The 23,423-nt window shown below is 31.4% G+C and overlaps 2 protein-coding genes and 2 long non-coding RNA genes across 6 annotated transcripts; 2 read left to right on the top strand and 2 right to left on the bottom strand.

Moving 5' to 3' along the window:
- Positions 1–889: 889 nt before the first annotated feature.
- LOC109602339 (sodium/potassium-transporting ATPase subunit beta-2-like) lies at positions 890–9,540 on the bottom strand. The gene is made up of 7 exons (XM_049967039.1): positions 9,247–9,540; positions 4,424–4,564; positions 4,240–4,359; positions 4,001–4,185; positions 3,840–3,947; positions 3,615–3,783; positions 890–2,825 (listed from the first exon to the last, which is right to left on the bottom strand). The coding sequence occupies exons 1-7, from the start codon at positions 9,368–9,370 to the stop codon at positions 2,722–2,724; spliced, it is 951 nt and encodes a 316-aa protein (XP_049822996.1). The 5' UTR covers positions 9,371–9,540; the 3' UTR covers positions 890–2,721.
- A 198-nt stretch (positions 9,541–9,738) lies between these two features.
- LOC109602328 (uncharacterized) lies at positions 9,739–13,226 on the top strand. Its single transcript, XR_002191733.2, has 5 exons — positions 9,739–9,797; positions 10,102–10,323; positions 10,381–10,744; positions 12,137–12,632; positions 13,104–13,226. It is a non-coding gene; the product is annotated as an uncharacterized LOC109602328 (long non-coding RNA).
- Positions 13,227–13,972: 746 nt separating this feature from the next.
- On the bottom strand, positions 13,973–14,603 carry LOC126265447 (uncharacterized). Of its 2 annotated transcripts, XR_007547930.1 has the most exons (3): positions 14,482–14,560; positions 14,204–14,411; positions 13,973–14,145 (listed from the first exon to the last, which is right to left on the bottom strand). It is a non-coding gene; the product is annotated as an uncharacterized LOC126265447 (long non-coding RNA). The 2 variants fall into 2 exon arrangements; XR_007547929.1 differs by having other exon boundaries at positions 14,204–14,603.
- A 274-nt stretch (positions 14,604–14,877) lies between these two features.
- On the top strand, positions 14,878–22,597 carry LOC109602319 (sodium/potassium-transporting ATPase subunit beta-2). Of its 2 annotated transcripts, none has more exons than XM_020018666.2 (5): positions 14,878–15,175; positions 21,146–21,403; positions 21,460–21,746; positions 21,803–21,977; positions 22,038–22,597. In XM_020018666.2, the coding sequence occupies exons 1-5, from the start codon at positions 14,986–14,988 to the stop codon at positions 22,139–22,141; spliced, it is 1,014 nt and encodes a 337-aa protein (XP_019874225.1). In that variant the 5' UTR covers positions 14,878–14,985; the 3' UTR covers positions 22,142–22,597. The 2 variants fall into 2 exon arrangements, with proteins under 2 accessions (XP_019874225.1, XP_019874226.1); XM_020018667.2 differs by lacking the exon at positions 14,878–15,175 and adding an exon at positions 18,373–18,653.
- Positions 22,598–23,423: the final 826 nt, after the last annotated feature.

The following is a 23,423-nucleotide window of genomic DNA, read 5'->3' as shown; positions in this document are numbered from 1 at the left end:
TTAATATTAATTATTATATATTTTTTTAAAATAAACATTTTAGAATTAATTGTAAACCAGATTTGAAATATATTTCTAAATTGGAGACGAAAATTGTGGGAAACATAAAAAAATTATAAATGTCTCCCAATAAAACTATTTCTTTTGATTATTTTTAAAAATTTTAGAATCCAAACTGCCAATTTCAGGAGCCAAACTATTAATTAATTATCAATTAAGAAGAAGAAGGTGTTTGTTCAACAGATTAATTTAATTATTAATTAGAATTAGAATTATTGTTTATTAATATTTAATTCATTTTATATATTTATTATGCTTAATTTCTTCAATTATTATTTTAATTTTGATAAAAGAGGGTAACATATTTTGGATTTTCTATGGAATTATTTTTTTAATAGAATAAAATAGAAGTACTACAAAAGCAAAAAATATTAATGTTATATATTTTAAAATAAATATTTTATGAACAAGATATTGATTAATAAGAAAATTAGAGATAATTAAAAGTATCTCCTAATTAAGCAGACTGTCTTTATGAAATATTTTTTGAACCTTTAAACATTCAAGGCCATATTTCAGGAAAAACAATAAATTAACAACAATTATAATGTATTGTATTTATTTCATATTTATATTTAGTTTTACTGTTTAATTACTTCATATATTTAGGTATATATTAATTAATTTTCTTGATTATTGTTTCTATTTTAATAAATAGTAATAAAACAATGTAAATATTCTATAAAAAAGTTCTAATTAAGAATTAATAGCAATTTTGGAAATAACCAAAAATCTTGAAATTTTCAATAATTGAATAAATAGTAAATATATTATAAATAATAATAACAGTAATACTTATATATAAAATAAAGGGGTTGAAATAAAACCGTTATTGTGTTAGAACCACTATTAATATTTATATTTATTTTTTAAAAAAATTACATTAAAGCATATTGAATTTGTTTAAAGGTGCACGTGTCAGTGCACATGTTCTCCTCATCGAAACAACATAACCACGTAAATAATTTTATTTATACTGATGATGCGCACAACAATGCGTATTTAGCGATGAAAATATGCGACACCCTTTCGCACCCAACCACCACAAAAACATTTTTTTTTTCATACATCTTCGTCGGGTTGCCACGAAACGGTCAAGAGTGAAGGTGCACCGCTCCGTTTCCCTCATTCAGCATCGTTTTGAGATCAATATGTCCATCAACTTAAATTATAGCTGATACGAGATTAAATGTATAGCGAATAATCGTAAAGCGGCGACGCTTGCATCCATTGAGCAACCGAAAACTAATAAGTAAACATCTCCAGTTATAATTTAAGTCCGAGACAAAGTCGCACAACATCACCGCAACGTCGAAAATGATGATATACATGGTAAAAGTTGATGGTCCCCCAGATGTTCAATTGAGTGTGTATGTGTGGATGTGGTTTAGACATTGTTAACGTTTCGTTGATTCGATCACATCTGGACGTTTGGATGAGAGTTGGTTGTTTGTCTTTTGGGTCGAGTTGTGCGTTGTGCCAAAGGTTTGCTGGTGATGTTGTGGACACGGTCTCCACATGTCCGGTGATAGGTTGTGATATGCAAAATGCACCCCGAAAACAAATCAGTCCTACGCTTGGATTAGATCGAATGTTAATCTGTTTACTCTTTAATCTTACAAATCTGAATATAATTATTATCATTATTTTCTATAAGATCTAGACTCTAAAGTACAATTAACACTTATGTAAGTAATTACTATTTATAACAATATCTTTTTTTTGCAATATCTTCGTTCTGGAGTAGAACTAGCATAGGTAACAGTGCTTAACATTTAAGTTAACTTTATGCCTTCAAAACTGAGTTACTGCCTATAAAAAAGGAAATGAAAACCGTAACTTTTGCAAAAAGTATCTAATATACAACGAAATATTATGTACACAACTCATAAATAAATAATTTATCTCATTCGCTCCTATCACAACACGAAATACTTCTTGTATGCGATACACATACATTATTATTTACTTTTTTTCATACTTTACAATAATAACAAGTATATTTTTATTGTATTTTGCATCGGACTGTATGGAGTTCTTCATTTTTTTTTAAATAATTTACACATATTACTGTGTTAACGCTCAACAAATCAGCCTAACAATTGAAACGAACGTCCACCCGTCCCAAAGACGAATGCAGGTCCGCCGTAACCTCCACACAGAGGTTGGCCAAGTAATCGTAAAACAAAACACTTAAAAGCTAACTATCCAGACTGAACCACTATGTCCTCACAGAGACCGGACAACGGAAATAAAGAACGTCTTTCGTTTTTGTGTTAAATTCCATCAAATGCGTTTTACTACGAAGGGGGGACACCCGCCGGAACGGAAACGTTCCCATCCGGTACGTCTATGTAGAAAAAAGAAAAACAAAACCCCTACAAAGGTTCCGAGGTCTCGGCTAAAAAGGTTCCGTGTATCAACTAAGTTTCAAATATGCTAACTAGACCGTCACCTCCGTTTACAATGCTAATTTAATGTTATTATTTTTTTTTTGGTTATTTTTTTAATTTTAATTAGATTAGTTTTTATTTCAAATTGGAAATTCGAGCCCCAACGGCCTTGTTGTTGTTGTTGTAATTTGTGTATTTTGTTGTATTTTTATTAGTGTGATGGCAGTTGTTAGTAGCCCCGAGCCGACGTCGAAACGATGCCTCCGCCTTAATCTAACATCAGTTCGAAGTGGACCGACCCTCTGCGCTCGACCCTGTCGTGGATGATGTTTCTCGCCCAGGCTTTGCACTCGATGTTGATCAATACGCCACCTGTGAAAGACAAGAACTCCGGTATTCACACATCATATCTAGGTCAGTGATGCCAACTCTCTTTTAAAGAATTAGGTTATACTGTCGCCAAATCTAAGAACCAATTAGGTGAAACTCTTTAAATGAATATATGGGTTTTAGAAATAATTTACATGCTGCTGATTACAACATACAACATCTAATAAAAACATTTACTTATAATGTTAATATCATTACAATAATATTGTAATTTAAACTTTTAATAAATATTTTTAGTTTACTTGATTTTAGTTTGTACATTCGCAAAATATTTCCATTGCCTTTCATAAAATATACAAATCTTAGGTTAGGTTGTATACTGTTACCAAATCCAAGAAACAATCAGATGAAGCTCCTTAAATGATATATGTGCTTTTAGAAGTAGTTTACAGGATATGATTAAATAAAGAACACTTAATAAAAATAGGTACTAATAATGTTAATACCATTAGAATAAAATTGTAATTTAAATTTTGAATAAATATTTTTAGATTACTTGATTTAAGTTGGTACATTATTCTCATAAGAAAAAGTTAAAAGGAAATTATTACTTAAATTAATTTCATTGTCTTTGATAAATTATACAAAACTTTGGGTAGATTGTATACTGTCATCAAAGAACCAATTAAGCGAAAGCTCCTTAAGCTAGATATGTGCGTTTACAGTTAAAAGAGAAAAAATAGGGAATTTTTAGCTTTCCATTTGGTAATTTTGAAATAAAGAACATTCTGTTGGCAACACTGATAACTATACTGCAAACCCTATACTCACGTCGGGGTGCCTCGAACCAGACCGCGACCACGGGACTAAGGTAGCCGTCCTCGTTCTTGAACGGGAAATATTGAGATGGGAAACCTCTGGCCGGAATGAATCGTACGGGGCCGATGTTCTCTTTGTCGGCGGGATTCTCGCCTTCGCACGTCACCCACACCATTTTATGCTGGAATCGAGAAGAAATATTAATAATCATCAACAGAGCCGTTGAACGTCTCTCACCTTCTGATCTTTTTCAGTCTCAATGATGACGTCCTTCAGTGATTGAGGCATCACGTCGCCTTCGGGCAGGGTGGACGAGTTGTAGTATTCAGGCACCCAGCCATAAATCTATAATAAACGCAATGAACCGGGTTCTAATTTGAAGGGTTCGGGATAAGTACCTTGTTGAGCTTGAGGAAAATGCACGGACCACCTTTGTCGGACTCGAAGCCGAATCCCTGTTGCTTGAGGCAGGGGCTCCAGGTCTGGTCCATTGGTACGTCGCACACTTTACCTTCGGATGGACGTTGGAAGGAGTTGCAGGACTCCAAGTTGCCCGCGTGCGGGTTATTGTCCTTGTTGTACACTATAAGTTGATTTGTTACATCCTAACTGTTTATTATTAATATTTGGTACTTACTAGTGAGGAACTTCTCAATTTCCCTCTGCCAGTACTGTACATTGCCCTTATCGCTAGATTTATACCAAATTAACGTGCTCTCAACATTACTCTCTGGTGGCATAGGCCTAAATCCAAGTCCTACGACAATTCAACTTTAATAACTAATCTTGGTTCTAATTCTGTGATTAAGTTTATTGCTCACCTGGATTACTTCCAATTAACGAACTGTCTAATTGCCACTTTGGTCTTTTCGCGTCTAACGTTTGGTAGAATATTGACAGCAAGGCGGCGAAGAAACCAATAAGTGCCGCGTAGAAAATTAAATAGAATAACAGAATTTTACCTGAAACAACAAAAAAAAACGTGATTATAATCATGGAGATTGACAATGGTAATTTGTAAATTTTATAAAAGTTTTATATAAATATTAGAATATGGTTAGGTTAGGTTAGATTAGGTTATATTAAGTAAGTTAGGTTAGATTAGGTTCAAGTTTAATGTTTATTTAATATTTAACTTCTATTTAGTATAATTATTGTTAAATATTTTTGTAAATAATTGCTGGAATTATATAAATCAGTTTTCTTATATAATATTGGTAATAAATTTAATATTTTTTTATTATTTTATATTTTTGACAGTTCTAGAAGTAAAATAAACAACTATATAAAAATGTATATTTTTGGTGGAACCTCGGTTAATATTTATTTCATGCTAAAATATTCATGATGTTCCATAGAAAATAACAAAGTTATTGATAATTTATGATGCACAAAATTAAACTTAAATAATGAACACTGTATAAAATTTCATAGTACTAATAATGGCTACTTATATATTATAATAGTATTTCTTTGCTAGTATGTGTGTCAAAAACTTCCCAGCATCAAAATTAATGGGTTTACAGACATTTTAGTTAGACCATTAATCTGTCAAAATTGTTGGAAATAAATTAATAACTGTGTTCTACTGAAAATAACAAAGTTTATATCATTTCCGGCGAAATCGGAAATGAAATTTTGTTTAAAATAAATTAGAAAAGTAGTTCAAATAAAATTATAATTGCTATAAAAATTTCAAATCATTCCATTTTTCCGATTTTTATAGACTTCTATTGAATAGGTTAGCTGAATCATCCTCTATAGTCAGTGACATAGAAAACAGAACCCTTAGACCCAGTGGTCCAATTTGAAGAATATTTGGTGGGTATACTTATCCATATGAAGAAGTTTGAAGGTTATTTGTCCATGAGTTTCGATCTATTTCTCTTTTCCTATAATTATTGGCCTACCTAGTACTGCCTGGAAATATTGGAGAATATGATTTGAAAGTCATGAACCACTTGTGGGTGGCTAAAGAGGAAGCAATTGTTAACCTGACGTTTAGAAAAGAAGGAAGGCTTTTTACCATGAATACAACTTATGGACTCTTACCGTCCCCAATTTGTGGTGTAGTGAATGATAGCTTTAGATAGCATAATAGGAAATGCCCCACCTAATATTGCGAGGGTTACTTTGGAGTATTTCCATTCCAAGGTCTTCAAGACATTTAGACCAATCACCGATTGAACACGTGAAGGACCTTATAGGTAGGAAACTCCAACGTGCAACCTTTCCTCCATACACTTTAAAAGACCTTCAACATCAAATAGAGGTGACATAGAATTGCATAGCTTTTGTTTAGCCTAACATGATGAATGGTTACGTGTCAGTAGGCATCGCAGATAAAGGCAAAATCCACAATTTTTTGTGGATATATTTCCACATCAAAGAGTTAGAGTTATACTTAGGACTGCCACTTTCAACTTTACCTTGAGAACCTTTAAAATCTACTTTGGAGTGTTTCTAACATTTCAATATAAATTTGTTATCAAGGCCTTCAAGATATTCAGACCAATCACCTATTGAACACCTCATAGGTAAGAAACTCCAACAGGCAGTCTTCATACACTTTGAAGAACCTTCAACGTCAAATAAAAGTGGCATAGAATGAATCTAGTTTTTGTTTGGCCTAACATGATGATTGGTTACGTGTCAGAAGGCATCATAGATAAAGGCGAAATCCACATCAAAGAGCTAGAGATATGGCTTGGCGTGTCACTTTCAGCTTTACCTTTTTAACCTTCAAAATGTAATTTTATAACAGGAAATGCCCCACCTAATATTGCGAAGGTTACTTTGGAGTGCTTCCAACATTCCAATGTAAATATATTGTCAAGGTCTTCAAGATGTTCAGACCAATTATCGATTGAACACGTGGAGAACCTCTTAGATAGAAACTCCAATACGCAGCTCTTTCTCCATAGACTTTGAAGGACCTTCAACGTCAAATAGAGATGACATAGGATGAATCCACTTTTTGTTTAGTCCAATATGATGAGTGGTTACACGTCAGAAGGCATTATAGATAAAGGCAAAATCCACAATTATATGTGAGCCCATGAAGAACTTCACAGGTAGGAAACGCCAACTTGAAGCCCTTCCCCTATAAACTTTGAAGGACCTTCAGCGTCAAATAGAGGCGGCATATAAAGAGGTACATCAGTGTTGAAATTAGATCAATACCAAGGGGGAATCAATGACTGTCTAGATCATAGTGGAGTTATTAATTTAAAAAACTGATATTGATCAATATATTCAACATAAAGCCTTTCCTCCATAAATCATAGTGGAGTTATTAGTTTAAAAAACTAATACTGGTGGATATATTCAATAGCTTTGTCTCAATTTTTTCTATTTGTCCATACTATAAATTTAAACTCAATGACAATTTTGGACGAAACTGAACCTAACAAATTACTTTTTTATCGCCAGAAACAAAAACCAGTCGTAAATAACAACGATCGGTAATCGAACGGATCAAAACTATCAGACAACATCTAAAGTGGGTCAGTTGAACGGCACAAAATAACGACGGCACGTAACAGAGATGGAGAACTGAGGGAAAGGCGAGCGTCGAAAAGGACGATCAATAACCGACGCCGAACGTGCTGGCAAAAGGAGCGCGAGTGGATTTCATCATTCTCCTGCCTTCTTTTTTTTTATCGTGGAGTTTTCTTGCATGTACCTATTAATATTTCCTAGTCGAGATTCAACTCAGATTTTTATTTTTTCAGTCGTCTCTTCTCTGCAGTCGATTTTTCACATCAACCGGGAATGTGTGTGTGAGTGTGTCGTGTGAGGAGCACGCGTCAATTAAACGTCCATTCGGTGGAAATTGACAGTACAATTTTATTAAAATTAATTGGCAGCGATTTTGTCGAACGATTCCATCAACGTCACATTAATTGATTGGGCTTAATGTGAGCGAGATTGAAGACTGTCTGAGATGAGAGTCGATTAAAACATTAAAAGAATTACGAACTTGTTAAACCTATAAAATATATATTTTCTTCACAAAGAGTTTTCAAAAACATTAATTTAAATGTAACCTCAATTCATGTAGTATGTGCAGTAATTACATACTTCTTTGCATTAAAATGTCTAAAAATAAATATTTTATTAATATTAATTAATCTAAAAGTACATAAATAAACACATAACATTACTAAGTATGAGTTATATGTGATAACAATTATTAGAAATTATTTATTCTGTGATAATTTCATAAAATAAGAACTATTTTAATAAATATAAAAAGTAATCATCAATAAAAATATCAGTGTTTTATTAATTCATGTTTTATTAAATACAATGTGTATTCTTAAATTTATTATGTAACTATAATTATTATATAAAAAATATATAAGAAATAAATCAAATTTTAAAATTACATTTTATTTTTTACTTAAAAATGCATTAAAATTATTATATTTTTAATTTTATTCAAGTAATAAATTATATTTTTTGTTGTGTAATAAACAATATTATTTTATAACATTATTTGATAAAAATTCATATTAATTAATGTCCAAAACAATTTATGCCATCAAATTTTTGTCAAGAAATGGTTATTAACTTTTGGTACCATAAAATATGATTGTAATTTAATTATGGTTAATGGTTTAATTAAAATTTAACTTATATTTTCACATTTCAAAGGAAGATAGAGAAAATACATAATTAAATTTGTTTATTTGTCCTTCTATTTATTAATCCGATTTAAATTATTTCTATTACTTCTGTTAAAATATTAATATTATTGATTTGTAACTAGAAACTTGAAGAAAACATGATTGATCATTTACTTTGTGTAAAATATTGTGAATATTATTAATAATTGTCTATTTTAAGTATTATTTCCAAAACAAACGACGATAAAGCAACAACAATAAACAAATAAAACCAAACTATTAATTAATCAAGTTAAAATGATAAGTCCCTCTTAAGGTTATTTAAACATAAGACAAAGAAACGAAGCGTTGCATAATAAAACTCAATTATGTCACATTAAAGTTTAAAACTTCCCCATTTATCACCACCATCCCTTATTTAACGCTCACGAAAATCGATAGAATGGTGCACACCGATGGCACAATAAAACCGTTCGAAAATCGATAGTAGTTATTCGCACACATTTCCGAAATCAACAATTAACACCCTCATTAACCCTTATCGATTTGCGGAAAGGACGAAAGTGTCATCGGTCGCATTTGATTGATTTCTTTTGTCGGCTGTTATGTAACAACCTGGTTTTTTCTTCGGGGGCGTCCATGGGGGGTTTGAAAAGGAATTTTTGGAGGCGTCTTCGAGTCGGGGAGTCGTAACAAAGGAAAGGAGCGTTTCAGGGAGGTTTGGTGATGGAATGTGACGGGCGTCAACCGCTGTGGCGGAAGGACAAAAACGGCGCCATGACACTTTTACCACGCCAAAAAATGCATTTTTCCCCTCATCCAGACTCATCTGAGCAAAAAATTTGTGGGGTCGCCTAATTAAGAGATGGAGGGCGACCCGAGTTATCGATTGGTGCAGCCCCAAATGCCAAAGGTTGTCGCACATTAATGACCGAATTAAATTAACCAATTCCCGCAGGATTCACGGGGGTGGATAGGACAAAATATGAGTAAAAACGTGTTTAATAACTCACCCCAGCTGGACCCAGTCCTGCCCATCAACTGGCCGGTCTCCGAGTTCCACAGGAACTTCCTGAATCCCTCCCATTTGCCCAGCTTCGGCGGCCTGGTGTAAAACTCGCCCTTCTTGTCCGACATCTCTTACCGGTGAATCCCCGCAATTAAACTGATCCTGACGTTGCGTCCGGCTGTGCTCTGGTACAAGGTTCGACGTTGAACGGACCAACCCCTTTCAAGCGCGAGGGACTCGACAGAGAGACAGGAACTGTGTGCGGCGACGGGTTCCTGCGGGAACGCGTCGGCGTCGGCGCACCGGACGACGTGATTTCGATCCGGGTCGTCCGGCGATGCGGCACCGTGGCCCAATTTTTATCGGACGTCGTGCGGGCGCCATCTGCCCATCAGTAGCCCAACCGCCGTGCGTGTACAAACAATAATCTACCGGTCGTTTAAAGGAATTGCTGGCAGTTATTTCTTCACGACTACTAAAATGTGACGTCATTAATTGTGACTCGTTGGGTTGCTGGACGGCGGAACGCTTTGTTTGGGGACCGCCGGTTTTGAGGTAATTGCGGACATATTTTCGAGGGACTAAGTGCATTATAAAATAAATTCACCTTGAGTAGGCTCGAAAACTGTGCCACAATTGCCTTATTGTTTGAATTAATTTCGTCTACGCAAAACTTCGTTTTTAATTATTATCTTTCGGTGTAATAAAATCTGATTGTCTTATTATCATTTCCATAAAAATTATACAATCTACATTTTTATCAATTCGAGGGCAATATCAATTAAGTCTGCAAAACAATAAGAGTCTTTCAGATAAGATAAATCACATTTATAATAAAATCATTTTTAATTATTCGTAGTTTGACACACACATTCAAGTAACAATGTTGAAAAAATTGCTGGTACTTTTCGTGCTTGCGGCATTCATCGTTTGCGTTTTTGGCATTCCCGTCGACAAAAAGGAGAAGGAGGTGAAAAAGCCAATTGATCCCTTTGTTATTAAGAGCATCATCAACGTGCCTTGTCAAGATGGGTTTGTCAAAGTTGGAGACGTTTGCGTACCAATCGTCTAACATTCCGACGTAAGTTGTTGATTGTTGGGTTAATTAATTAACTAATTATCTTTGTTGTTGTTTCAGATTAAGCCGCCAAACATTTGTCTAGTGTTATTTTTAATGTGTATTTAGTGTAATTAATAAATAAAGATGTTAAAATAAATTGTTTTGATTGTCTGCCCAACGAAATTTTTATTTATTATAGATAAGATAAGATGAACTATATAAAATTAACATTTCTGTAAGTTTCGACGCCGTGCCACAAAATGAGAACTTTATTTTTCATACTGTTCTTGGTGATTTTTGCAATAGTTTCCGCCAACGTTGGAGGAAACGCTGGGAAAATCGTTCCATTTAGGAAAACTGGCAGGACGTTAATAAAGGCACCCTGTCAGAAGGGGTACATAAAAGTAGGAACCATTTGTGTTCCAACTGTCACTGAATCCAGGTAAAGAAACATTATTTTTGTGAAAGACATGTTTAATTTATCTTGCTAAAGTTTTTCGTAGTGTTTATAGTTAAAAAATCTAAATATACCATATCTAAGCTGACCTTATAGTTTGATTATAATTGACATTCTATTATAAAAATAAGTTTAATTTAAAGATTTTTTTAAAACATTTTTTGAGCACGTATTTTCTAGATGCACAATGTTATCTACAGGCTCAAATAAATTACTATATTAGTGAGTCATAAATAATAATGCAATAAACAATTTAATCAAAACTCTATTGAATTATTCCGTGAATATTTCATTGGACAAAAAATTTTGTATCAAAATCATTTTTTCATTTTCCTGCATAATTCTCGATAAATAACTCTTACATTTAAGAAGTTTAATACAAAGATTCCTTAAAACCTTTCTTCAAGACATACTTCCATGATGCACAATGTTATCTATTATTATACAAACTCAAATAAGTTACTAGTAGTGAGTCATAAATACCAAAACGATAAACTATTTAATCAAAATTCTATTGATTTTTTCTTTGGATCTTGTATTAAAATCATTTTTCATGTTCGTTCCTACTTAAATTACCGATAAAACTCCCATCTAATTAAGATCAAAGCCAATAAAAACCATTATTTTAACTGAATTACACCCAGATAACGTTCCTTATAAATAACAACATCGCAAATTGATTATCATTTATTAAAATGGCAAACCTCCTCCAATTCCTGCTGTTCTTGTCCTTCATCCTGGCGATTTTCGCAACACAAAATGGTGTTGTGGTAGACAGTATTATTGATGTATCATGTGAAGAAGGATACATCGAAGTTGAGGGAGTTTGTGTCCCAATTGTTTATGACCTTCTGAGTACGTATTTGAGTTTCTTCAGTTGTTTATCATTGTGTTGCAGTTTAATTTACAATTGTGTGGTGTACAAGATAAAGATTCTTATCTACATATTTAGCATTAGCACATAAAATGTTGCTGAAGATGTATTTGAGGTTGCTTTTAATAAGTTTTCTTGCTTTGACTATTAGTGTCTGTGTCTATTTGGACCTGTTTGATCCTCAATGTAATCGAGGCTATATAAAAGTGAACAGAGTGTGTGTTCCTTTATTAAATTACAGTAAGTTGCTGTTGGACATTGTGAGTGAGGATTTTTGTGGGATATTTATCCCTCCAAAACCTTCAACCATATTACTTACACGTCAATATTGTTGTCTAATATAATTGTTACCAATTAGAGATAGAAATCCAACTAATATTGGGTCATTCAAACAAGACAATGTTTTATGATGATGATTTTATTATAACAAAATCATAAAACAAATAAGTTGTTATCAAACAATTCTCCAAACCATATTGTAAATTAATTGTTGTTTTTTACAGATAAAACTGCAATGGGAAACTGAGCACAACCCACATTTGACCCATCAGCAATAATTATTAGTTATTGTACCTATTTATGTAGTGGATGCATCTAAAAATAAAAATATAAATAAATAAAAATCATATTCTTGGTATTATTATACACACTCAATTGTTTGGGCACTTAATTAAAGATAAAGGTGCCAATTCAATTGAATTATTCTGACAATCTTTTATTGGATACAATTTTGTTTCAAAATTACTTTTTTATATCCGGTTCTAATTAAATTTTCGATAAAACACTCAACCAGCGAATAGATAACGTTCCTTATAAATGACGATAAGGCAAATTGATTATTACTTCTTAAAATGGCAAAGTTCCTTCAATTTCTGCTTCTCTTGTCCTTCATCCTGGCGATTTTTGCTGCACAAAAAGGGGCTAAAGTAGATGTGATATGTGAAGATGGTTACGTTAAAGTTGAGGGTGATTGTCTTCCAACTATTGGAAAACTTCTGAGTACGTATTTTATTTTTTTTAATTATTTATCAATGACTGACTATCTAAATTACAATTGTGTGGTGCATAAGATAAAGATTCTTATCTATATATTTACCTTCTTAAGGAATGAACACTTAAAATGTTGCTGAAGATGTATTTGAGGTTGTTTTCTTGCTTAGACAATGATACTCATTATAGTCGAGGTTACATAAGTGTGAATAGAGGTGTGTTTCTTTATTAAATTTCAGTAAGTTGCTGGTAAACATTGTGTAGAGGTTTTTAATGGATAAATCATTTAGAATACAAAAGAACAAGTGTCAGTTCTTACCAATTGGTACCAAAAATCAAATTAATATTAAATGATTCAAACAAGATAAAATTTTATGTTGAAAATTTTATTATAACAGAATCTTATTGACCACAATACAATTAAGTAGTTATCAAGCAATGCTCCAAACCGTATTGTAAATTAATTGCTATTCTTTACAGATATAACTGTTAAGGGAAACTGAGAACAACCCACATTTGACCCATCAATAATAATTATTAGTTAATGTACCTATTTATGGAGTGGATACGTCTAAAAATAAAAAAATAAATAAATAAAAAACATATTTATAGTATTATTATACACACAATTTTTTGGGCACTTAATTAAAGATAAAGGTGCAAAATTCTATTTAATAATTCTGACAATTTTTTATTGGCCACATAACCTTGTTTCAAAATTACTTTTTTATGTTCGGTCCTAATTAAATTTTCGATAAACACTCAACCAGCGATTAGATAACGTTCCTTATAAAGGACAACAAGGCAAATTGATTATTACTTCTTAAAATGGCAAAGTTCCTTTAATTTCTGCTGCTCTTGTCCTTCATCCTGGCGCACAAAAAGGAGCTAAAGTAGATGTGATATGTGAAGATGGTTACGTTAAAGTTGTGGGTAATTGTCTTCCAACTATTGGAAAACTTATGAGTACATATTTTATTTTTTTGTTTATCAATGCCTGGCTATCTAATTTACTATTGTGTGGTGCATAAGATAAAGATTCTTATCTATATATTTACCTTCTTAAGGAATTAACACTTAAAATGTTGCTGAAGATGTATTTGAGGTTGTTTTCTTGCTTAGACAATGATCCTCAATGCAATCGAGGCTACATAAATATGAATATAGTGAGTGTTCCTTTATTAAATTCCAGTAAGTTGCTGGTGAAAATTGTGTACAGGTTTATAAGGGATAAATCTTTTACAATACAAAAGTGCATCTGTCAGTTCTTACCAAGTGGTACTAGAAATCAAATTAATATTAAATAATTCAAACAAGACAAGATTTTATGTTGAAAATTTTATTATAACAATCATATTGACCATAAAACAATTAAGTTGTTATCAAACAATGCTCCAAACCATATTGTAAATTAATTGTTGTTTTTTACAGATATAACTGTAAAAGGAAACTGAGAACAATACTCATCTGATCCATCAACAACAATTGTTAGTTATTGTTCTTATTTATGTAGTGGATGCATCTAAAAATAAAATATAAATAAATAAAAACATATTTATAGTATTATTATACAGACTCACTTGTTTGTGAAGACTTTTAAGCTTTGGGTACACAAATATGATTTACATAAATGTACCCATCCTGGCAACGAACTTGCACAATATTTCTCGGGGGATTCTGCATGAATTCTTTGAGTTTTCTTTGTAGCGACATGGCTACAAAACACAAGAGTATGATCAAGACGAAGATCTTCCGAATGAACATGTTTTGATGTGGTCTTTGCTGAAACTGTTTTCCGAGATGGAAAATTATTTTGGAATTATGAAGGAAAGAGCGTCACAGAAAACTTATTACGTACTTCGATCCTATTGTTTAGTCGGAAAACCGATAACGTTCCAGAAAATAGGGGAACAACAATGAGTACTTAATCAAAGGTTTAATTGAAGTGAATAATTTGTTGGCATTAAGTGTTTCTGCTAACATAACTTAAAATTTATGACAGTACCGTGGGACACGTGTTCCCGGTACCAATAAAATGTTCGTCAATCGATTTGTTTACTGATTTATGAAGTTATCGGTACCTTTCCAGACGTTAAACTATTATTAGCCATAAAAAACGCACATGCGTTCGACTCGCTGTGCGACAATAGGGCCTTTATTGAGTACCACTGACTAGGATGTGTATTATTCGTCGTACAAATCGCTCATTTCCGGTCCCTCCTACGCTCCGCTCTTCCGAACGAAAATCTTACTGCCCCGCACCAGTTTGTGTCGGCGCCCTCGCCAAAACCGACGTCTTCAAGACAAGGAGACACTTTTAGTTGGCAGCCAGTTCCTTGTGCATCTGGAAGTAGTGCGCACGATGCCGACGAGCAACAACGCGAAAAAACGGCCGTCCAGGCAGCTCAGTAAGCAGGAGGAGCTGCTCAATTACCAGAAGGAGTACTACAATCAGGCGGACGAGGCGAAGAAGAGCGCGAAGGAGAAGTTCCTCAAGTTCCTCTACGATCCGGAGACCAAGCAGTTCTTCGGCAGAACCGGATCCAGTTGGTGTAAGTAGACGAAAATACAGATTCATAATTTCATCAGTCAAATAAAGTTAGGCAGCCAAAAAAAAAGTATTGAATTAGTGGTTGTGTAAGTGAAACGGAGACGCTTAATTGAAGCGAAGCTTGAGGAGATTGACTAAACCGACAAAATTGTAATTGAGTGACGCACACGTTCCCCATTTAAATTACCTAGTTTACGACCGTGAATAATCCCACATGTGCCGCAATTACATTTTTAGTGACGAATTGAGGAAACCGTTCGGATTAGTTAAGTCTGTGCGAAAATTCCTTTCTGCGGTTAACAAAAATTGTAGATCTCTGGGCTTTTTATTAATAGATGGAGGCATGTACTATGTCACTAATGTAGGCAACCAATTTTACAATAGCATGTTTAAGTTTTTTAACCATCTTAAGACATTTTTTTGCCTTAATCCTGTTAAACAAAATATTTTTAATTAGTTGATATGTTTATGATATGTTTTTCAAATGTCACACCTTAATAATAAATATTTATTTTCAATTTACACTTTTAATCATATTATTAAAAGTATAAAGTTATTTTTACATACTTTAATGTATGATTTGTTAAAGTTTTTTTGAAATATCTTAAGACTTTTTTTGTCATAGAACAATTTTTAAATAATTATTTTTAATTAATATGTTTATTTCTATAATGCAACCCTTAGTAATTATTATTTATTTTCAGTTATTAAAGTTTTTGAAAAATCTTAAGACATTTTTTTGCCTTAGTCTAGTTTTTAAATAATTAATATTAATTAATATGTTTATTTTATGTATTTCAATAATATGACATCTTAGTAATTAGTATTTATTTTCAGTTTACACTTTTAACCATATTATTAAAAGTATTAAGTTGTTTTTTACTTACTTTATTTTAATATATGATTTTTAAAGTTTCTTAAGACTTTTTTTGCCATAGTACAATTTTTAAATAATTATTTTTAATTAATATGTTTATTTCTATAATGTAACCCTTTGTAATTAATATTTAATTTCAGTTTACATTTTTAATCATATTTTAAAAGTGTAAAGTTGTTTTTTGCTTACTTTACTTTAATATATGATTTATTACAGTTTTTTGAAATATCTTACGACATTTTTTTGCCTTAGTCCAATTTTTAAATAATTATTATTAATTAATATGTATTTTTATATGTATATGTATTTTTATAATGTAACACCTTAATAATTAATATTTATTTAAAATTTACACTTTTAACCATATTATTAAAAGTATAAAATTGTTTTTACTAACATTACTTTAATATTTACTTTTCTTTACTTACTTTACTTTAATATTTGATTTATTAAAGTTTTTGAAATATCTTAAGACATTTTTTGCCTCAGTCCAGTTTTTAAATAATTAATATTAATTAATATGTTTATTTTATGTATTTCAATAATGTGACACCTTAATAATTAATATTTATTTTCAGTTTACACTTTTAATAATATTATTAAAAGTATATAGTTGTTTTTTACTTACTTTACTTTAATATAAGATTTATTAAAGTTTTTGAAATATCTTAAGACATTTTTTTACCTTAATCCAATTTTTAATTAATTAATTTGTTTATTGTATTTCGATAATGTAACACCTTAGTAATTAATATTTATTTTCTGTTTACACTTTTAGGTAAAGTTGCAGAATCGGTCACTCTAAGGAATATTTGTAGCGCATGCGTCAACTGGATTTGAAATCGTCTGTTTCGGAGATTTTAGACAGCATAGTTGCCAGATTTCATTTTTAACGAAATATGTAGAGAAATGATTTTTAGAAAAATATATATGTAATTTATTATGTTTTTCATGTATGACTTATATTATTTATGTGGTTGAATTCGAAAAGAGATAAAATTCGGCAAATCACTTTATAATTAGTATATTCATTTTTTATTTACTCTATATTTCTTTGATAGTTTAACTATCTAATTAAAAGTTCTTTATTAAATAATTAGGTAAATTTACAACATTAATATAAAATTAACAAAAAAGATATATTTATGTATTTTATAATAAAAAACAAAATCAATTAAAACAAAAAAATCTATTCCACTGGATATTGCTTCCTGATACAATTTAAAATGCTCATAAACATATTATGATTTTTAAATTTATTTCTCCATATGAATTCGTGAAGGTACGATGGAAACAGATCTTCCGAGGAACAGTCATGGTCCTATATTAAGATTGTACAAAAAAAATAATAAATGCAGCACACAAATAATCTATAAAGTAAGATAACTTAAAATATGACTGCTAACAAATTAAAAATAATCTTACTAAAGGAATAAAAGTAAAATATTTTAAAAATGAGAAAGATCTATAAAGTAAAATATATTAAATGAGCATACAAATAAATTAAGAAAGTAATTAGCAGAAGAATAGGAATAATATATTGTTTTTAAAAACGCCATGAGAATATAATCTGTAAAGTATAATATTTTAATAACGAACAATAATCATCAAATTAGAAGAAATACTATACTTACCAAAAAAATAAAAAGTATAATACATACACAACAACACAACAATAATTCAACCATAAAAAATGATTCGAATATTTTGACCGTTGCAAACCGACAACACTGCACTTCAAAATGTTCAAGAAGCGCGAAATCAGCGCCTCACGACGCATGCGCTAGATAATGTTCCTTAGAGTGACCGATTCTGCAACTTTACCTAGTTTAGTTTTTGTATAATTTATTTAAACATTAATTTATTTTTAATTTACATAATTTCTTATAATAATTCTCCTCTGGCATGGATTTTTATATCTTAGATTATAAATTTTGTTTTATATTATGTATAATACTCATTATTTCAATTTAATTTGTTATAAAATTTATCATGCTAGAATCTTAATAATATATTTGAGTAAGATTGAATAGTAAGAGAATATTGATTAAGATAAGTAATTCATAAAACCAATTAAAAATTAATGATAAAACCAATTAATAATAAATGATTCACTTCAAAATTGATCATTTTAATTCAATCAAGTTTAAAAAATCCAACTGACCACGCTCTGTAGACCAACCAATCAAAACCCCACCCCGAAAAACCAACCAATAAGAATTTAGACCAAAAACTCCAGCAACCAATCAATGCCCGACCTACGTGCGTTCACAAAATTCGAACTGTCCGGGCGGGCAAATCTTCCGAATCAACGTGAGTCACCGTACACATCGACAACGTCGCAGAGTGTTGACCAAGAGCCTCACCTACCTGTAAAGTGCAACGTATCCTCGTAGTGGTAGCGTGGTTTCACGTTCTTCGTGTCTGTATATATGTGTGTGTGTGAATGTTTGGTGTAAATTTCGTAAATAAATTCTCAATAAAATGACGGCGGACACGATGCAACTGGAGAACCCTTATCCTAAGGGAAAGGACTATTACAAGCAGCTACTGTATAATAAAGAGAAAGGGACGATTTTAAACAGGACGCCGGAGAGTTGGGGTTTGTTTATGTTAACTGTAAAACATTAATAATTTTTCGTGTTATATTTATTTACAATTGTTTATTTACCACTTCGATTTAACGGTTGTTGTTCTCAGTGTTGAATTGTGAGAATTGTGGTACTGGTACCAATCAAAACAAACGGGCGTGGTGTAATAATAAATAACGACTGAGTCACTTTTTAAAGCCCTCAGTTAATCAGTACTTTGTTAATAAATAAATTTAATGTTCGCAACATCCTAATAAATAAAAAAATAAGTGCGCAAAATATTAATGATTGTTTTTATCTTGCATAGTAATAAGAGTTTGTAAACATGTTTTTGAAGGGGAACAAGTAACAAAACTGTGTAACTGTAAGTGCAGTTTAATAAGTGGAAATTCAACCCCTAAAAATCAATATCTAAAAATATACACATGCAGACGGACAAACCGGTTTTAAAAGTAGTCACGAAACTTTACACCCCTTTCAAATATACATAACGGGCCGTTTTTAACCAAATTTTATATTTTTATCAGTGGCGACTCGCGAGGTTTGAATCTGGCATATAAAATATATAAAAAAATAATATTTTATTTGCTTTATATGCGTTTGTCATGTAAATGATTTGAGGACCAAATCACAAAAATCCTTTTTCTACTGAATATCTTCATTATCCTTTAAAAATAAAAGACATAGCCAACAAAATTTATTCATTACAGTACTTCCTGTTAGCCAATCAGATTTATCATACCAAAATATAGTAAATCTGCATCTTTCTGTCCTGTATTTGTTAAAGTATTCAAATTAGGAATTAGGCGGTTTAATTCTTTAACAACAAACATTTTGTCACAGTTATTTAATCTGGAAATATACATTTATTTAATAAAAAATCCATCACGTCAGGGGCATTTCTTGTGTCAAATACCTTCCTGTTATTATTGGATAATATATAATGTTCAGCAACTTCGTTTGTGTTTATATTTGGAGTTATCTTATTGGCTAGAGGCACGCCTCAGCTCCTCTACCACTGAAACAATAGCCCGTCCTTAAAGCGCATGCGTGAATGTTGAAACCGAATAGAAATATTCAAGATTCACTTGCATACGAATTTGCACGGAGAAGCACATTTGATAGTGCCTCTGGAGAACTTGAGCACAAAATATTTATTGGAATTTAATATAAAACAGTTATTGCTTGTTTAATTGTGGGTTTTACAACATATTACCTTTCTATTGTTATTTAAATGTTACTTTATAATCTATTTTAAGAATATTTTTTTAATATTAATGTTGTCAATAAAATCATCTTCATAGGTTAGACACTGCCCCACTTGCCTCATTTGAGTAGCCGCCACTGCTTTTTAATTAGAGTTTCGGTGTCGTCAAATGGGGGTTATAAATTGGTTTACAATGTTATAACCGACGAATTGTTGTTGCTTTAAAATTTGTTTTTGGTTGTACTCATCTAAAGGATAAAAATAATTTGCATTTTTTTGTTTTGTGTGTGGCACCCCTGAGTATTCAAAGTGTCACCAACATTGCACTTTTATTCAGTATTTTCTTTGTTAATTAGCACGACTCAAAATCGTAATTTAGCCTCGTGCCTTTCACAATTTTGAAACTAGTGAGGAATATTTTATAGTTAATAAATGTAAAAACTTAATTGTAGTTAAACCTCGGTGGCGCCCCTTTTGGCAAAAAACTGTGGCAAGTGTTTTGACACAAAATATTCATTCAAATCAATCAATTTAAATACAACTAATATTAAATAAAATTTACAAACAATGTTATGTTTGAAACGTGGGAATTATGAATTTATAATAAACAAAGAAAGTTCAATTGTTGTTTAAAAATTGGTGGCGCCCCCGGTGGTTAATATTGGTAACACATTTCTCTTGTCATGAAAATTTTGATCCAATTTTTGGTAAGTTCAACGATTGTAAAAATTATTTAAATTAATTTACAGACAATATTGAGTTTGCACTTTGTTAGAAACGTGAGAAGCATGAATTTAGCATAAACAAAGAAAAATTAGAATTATTTAAATTTTAAAAATATATGTTATGTATTATTTTTTATTTTTTATATTTTATTACAATAAAAGAGCTTATACATAATTATATATTTTAATTATTAATTTGAATTTAAATTATTTCATTTTTTATAATACTCTTTAAACATAATCTCAATATCTTGAAATCTTCTTTATTAAATTCTTCTTTTAAATTCCCAAGTTTCTCTTTTCTTGTTAATTTAGATTTTAGGACTACGAACTTCTTATAAATGGTTTTAATATTGTAAATTTATCTATATTTATAACTATTTTCCTACATTATGAATGAGTAATATTATAATATAAGTATAAATATAGTAGATTTCTATATGTATTGTTATCTTCAAATATTCAATTAGTAAGAATTATCATCATTAACATTAGTCCCCACTTAAATACCTGTATCATTCAACGTTGCCAGATCAATCATAATTGGCTAAATTGAGTATTATGCCCACAGCAAAAATCGGCCTCTTCTACCTGATTTTCTATGGCATGCTGGCGGCCCTCGTGGCCATATGCATGTGGGTCTTCTTCCAAACCCTGGACCCCAGAATACCGAAGTGGCAGCTGGACAGGTCAATAATCGGAACGAATCCGGGCTTGGGATTCAGACCGATGCCCACGAGCAACGAGGAGAGCACCCTGATCTGGTTCCAGGGCTCCAACAAGGACAACTTCATGAAATGGGTGGACAATCTCAACAACTTCTTGGACAGTACGCGTTGCTCCGTTACCCTTTAGGAACCAACTTTAAACTTGTTTCGGTTTCAGAGTACTACGTGCCCAGTAAGATAGCCAAGGGCAACGGACAAATCAAAACGTGCTCCCAATCCGACTATCCGCAGCAAGGGGAGGTGTGCGAGGTGGACGTGAGGGACTGGGGCGACTGCAACCGCGACCAGTTCTACTCCTATCACAAGAACCAGCCCTGCATCTTCCTGAAACTGAACAAAATCTACGGCTGGACGCCCGAATACTACGATGATCCGTACAACCTACCCCAGGAGATGCCCGAATCGCTCAAGAGCCACATACGCTCGCTGAACAACACCAGAGACGTAATTCGTTGACCCCGACCGATTAAATTTTGTTTTCTATCTTGCTTTTGTTACAGAGGCAAAATATTTGGGTGTCGTGCGAGGGTGAGAATCCGGCCGATAAGGAGTATTTGGGACCCACCACTTATTATCCGAAGCAGGTCCAGGGATTCCCCGGCTACTATTTCCCCTATTTGAACTCCGAGGGGTATCTCAGCCCGCTGGTGGCCATCAAGTTCGACAGGCCAGTTTGTAAGTGCCATTAAACCTATTACACAAAGCAAGCCATGTTAATGGTTGTTATTTTTCCAGCCGGAATCGTAATTAACGTGGAATGCAGAGCCTGGGCCAAGAATATCAAGTACAACCGACAAGACAGAATAGGTTCGGTTCATTTTGAATTGCTGATCGACTAAAACCCTACATCCCGTAGCTTTAAACAATTATACACATTCCACATTTTTCGAAAATTTTACACTGCGGTTTCTCTTTTTGATACATGAGGGTGTTTTTTACCAAATGACGATGGTACAAAATGTATTAAAGTAGTAACGTTTTCGATTAATATACACTGATGTATTAACTAGTAAGCAATAAAACCGTTTCCAAGATGATTTATTGTGTTCGTAGTAATTTTTAACTTGTAAATAGGTCTATGTTTATTTTTGTTTTTGTTGTTTATATTTTACAATTGAATCTCAGCGTTTTATTTATTATTTTACGAAATGTATAATCGACTCTAATTAATTTGACGCTTATTATCAGGCATCTCGGAACAGGTTGCTGCTGTTTATATTCTAAAATATGATGAACAATTTTATATACATTTACTGTTTAATATATTTATAAGCAATAAAAGTTTATAAAAAGTTTTTGTCCATTTTTTATTAGTCTTGAGTTTTCAGTTGCGTCCTTAAGTACATATAAAGAGGGAAAATGTTACATACATGTTATGTAACAAATAGTGTGTAGACATTTTTAAATATAAAATACTTCACTGACAATTCTATAATATAAAAGTATTTTACGCAAACTTAACAGTTAGGATGTATTTAAATAGGAAAAAAAATCTTGTATAATAATTGATTAGATATTTTTGAAAATAAAATACACAATAATTTTTAATTTAAATATATTTTAAGCTTGAAATTGTCAATTTATAAAATATATTTTTTAATATAAAATATTTTATTGATAAATCCGTTTTTCTCAAATATGATACTGTATTTTATTTCATACAAATCTTACAAAATACATATATTATTTTTTAATAATTAAATGTCAATCAGATCATTGAAAAATATTTGCTTCATTAAAATTTGAAGTGATTCCTAAATCTCACAGTTATTATATGTATATATTATGTTTATTTTAAAATAAACTTGTAAAGTGAACTTTATTATCCCAGTCTATATTTATTTAAATATGTCAAATTCGTACATAATAAACAATTTGGAAATATATTTTTAAACATTCTCAGCACTTAAAATATTTTATTAATAAATCCATTTTTCTTATATATTATACTGTATTTTATTTTATACGAATCTTAAGATAAAACAATCATTCGTTTTTAACAATTATATATCTGTTCTTAGGTCAAATCATTAAAAATTTATAGTAATCTTTGAAGTTCCTAATTATATTATATTAAAAAAATATTTACCTCAAATTTATATTGAACCTTAAAATTCACAA

The sequence above is a fragment of the Aethina tumida genome, chromosome 4 (genome assembly GCF_024364675.1).
Source record: "Aethina tumida isolate Nest 87 chromosome 4, icAetTumi1.1, whole genome shotgun sequence".
Taxonomy (NCBI): Eukaryota; Metazoa; Arthropoda; class Insecta; order Coleoptera; family Nitidulidae; genus Aethina; species Aethina tumida.
This window is presented reverse-complemented; position numbering and strand designations above follow the sequence as displayed.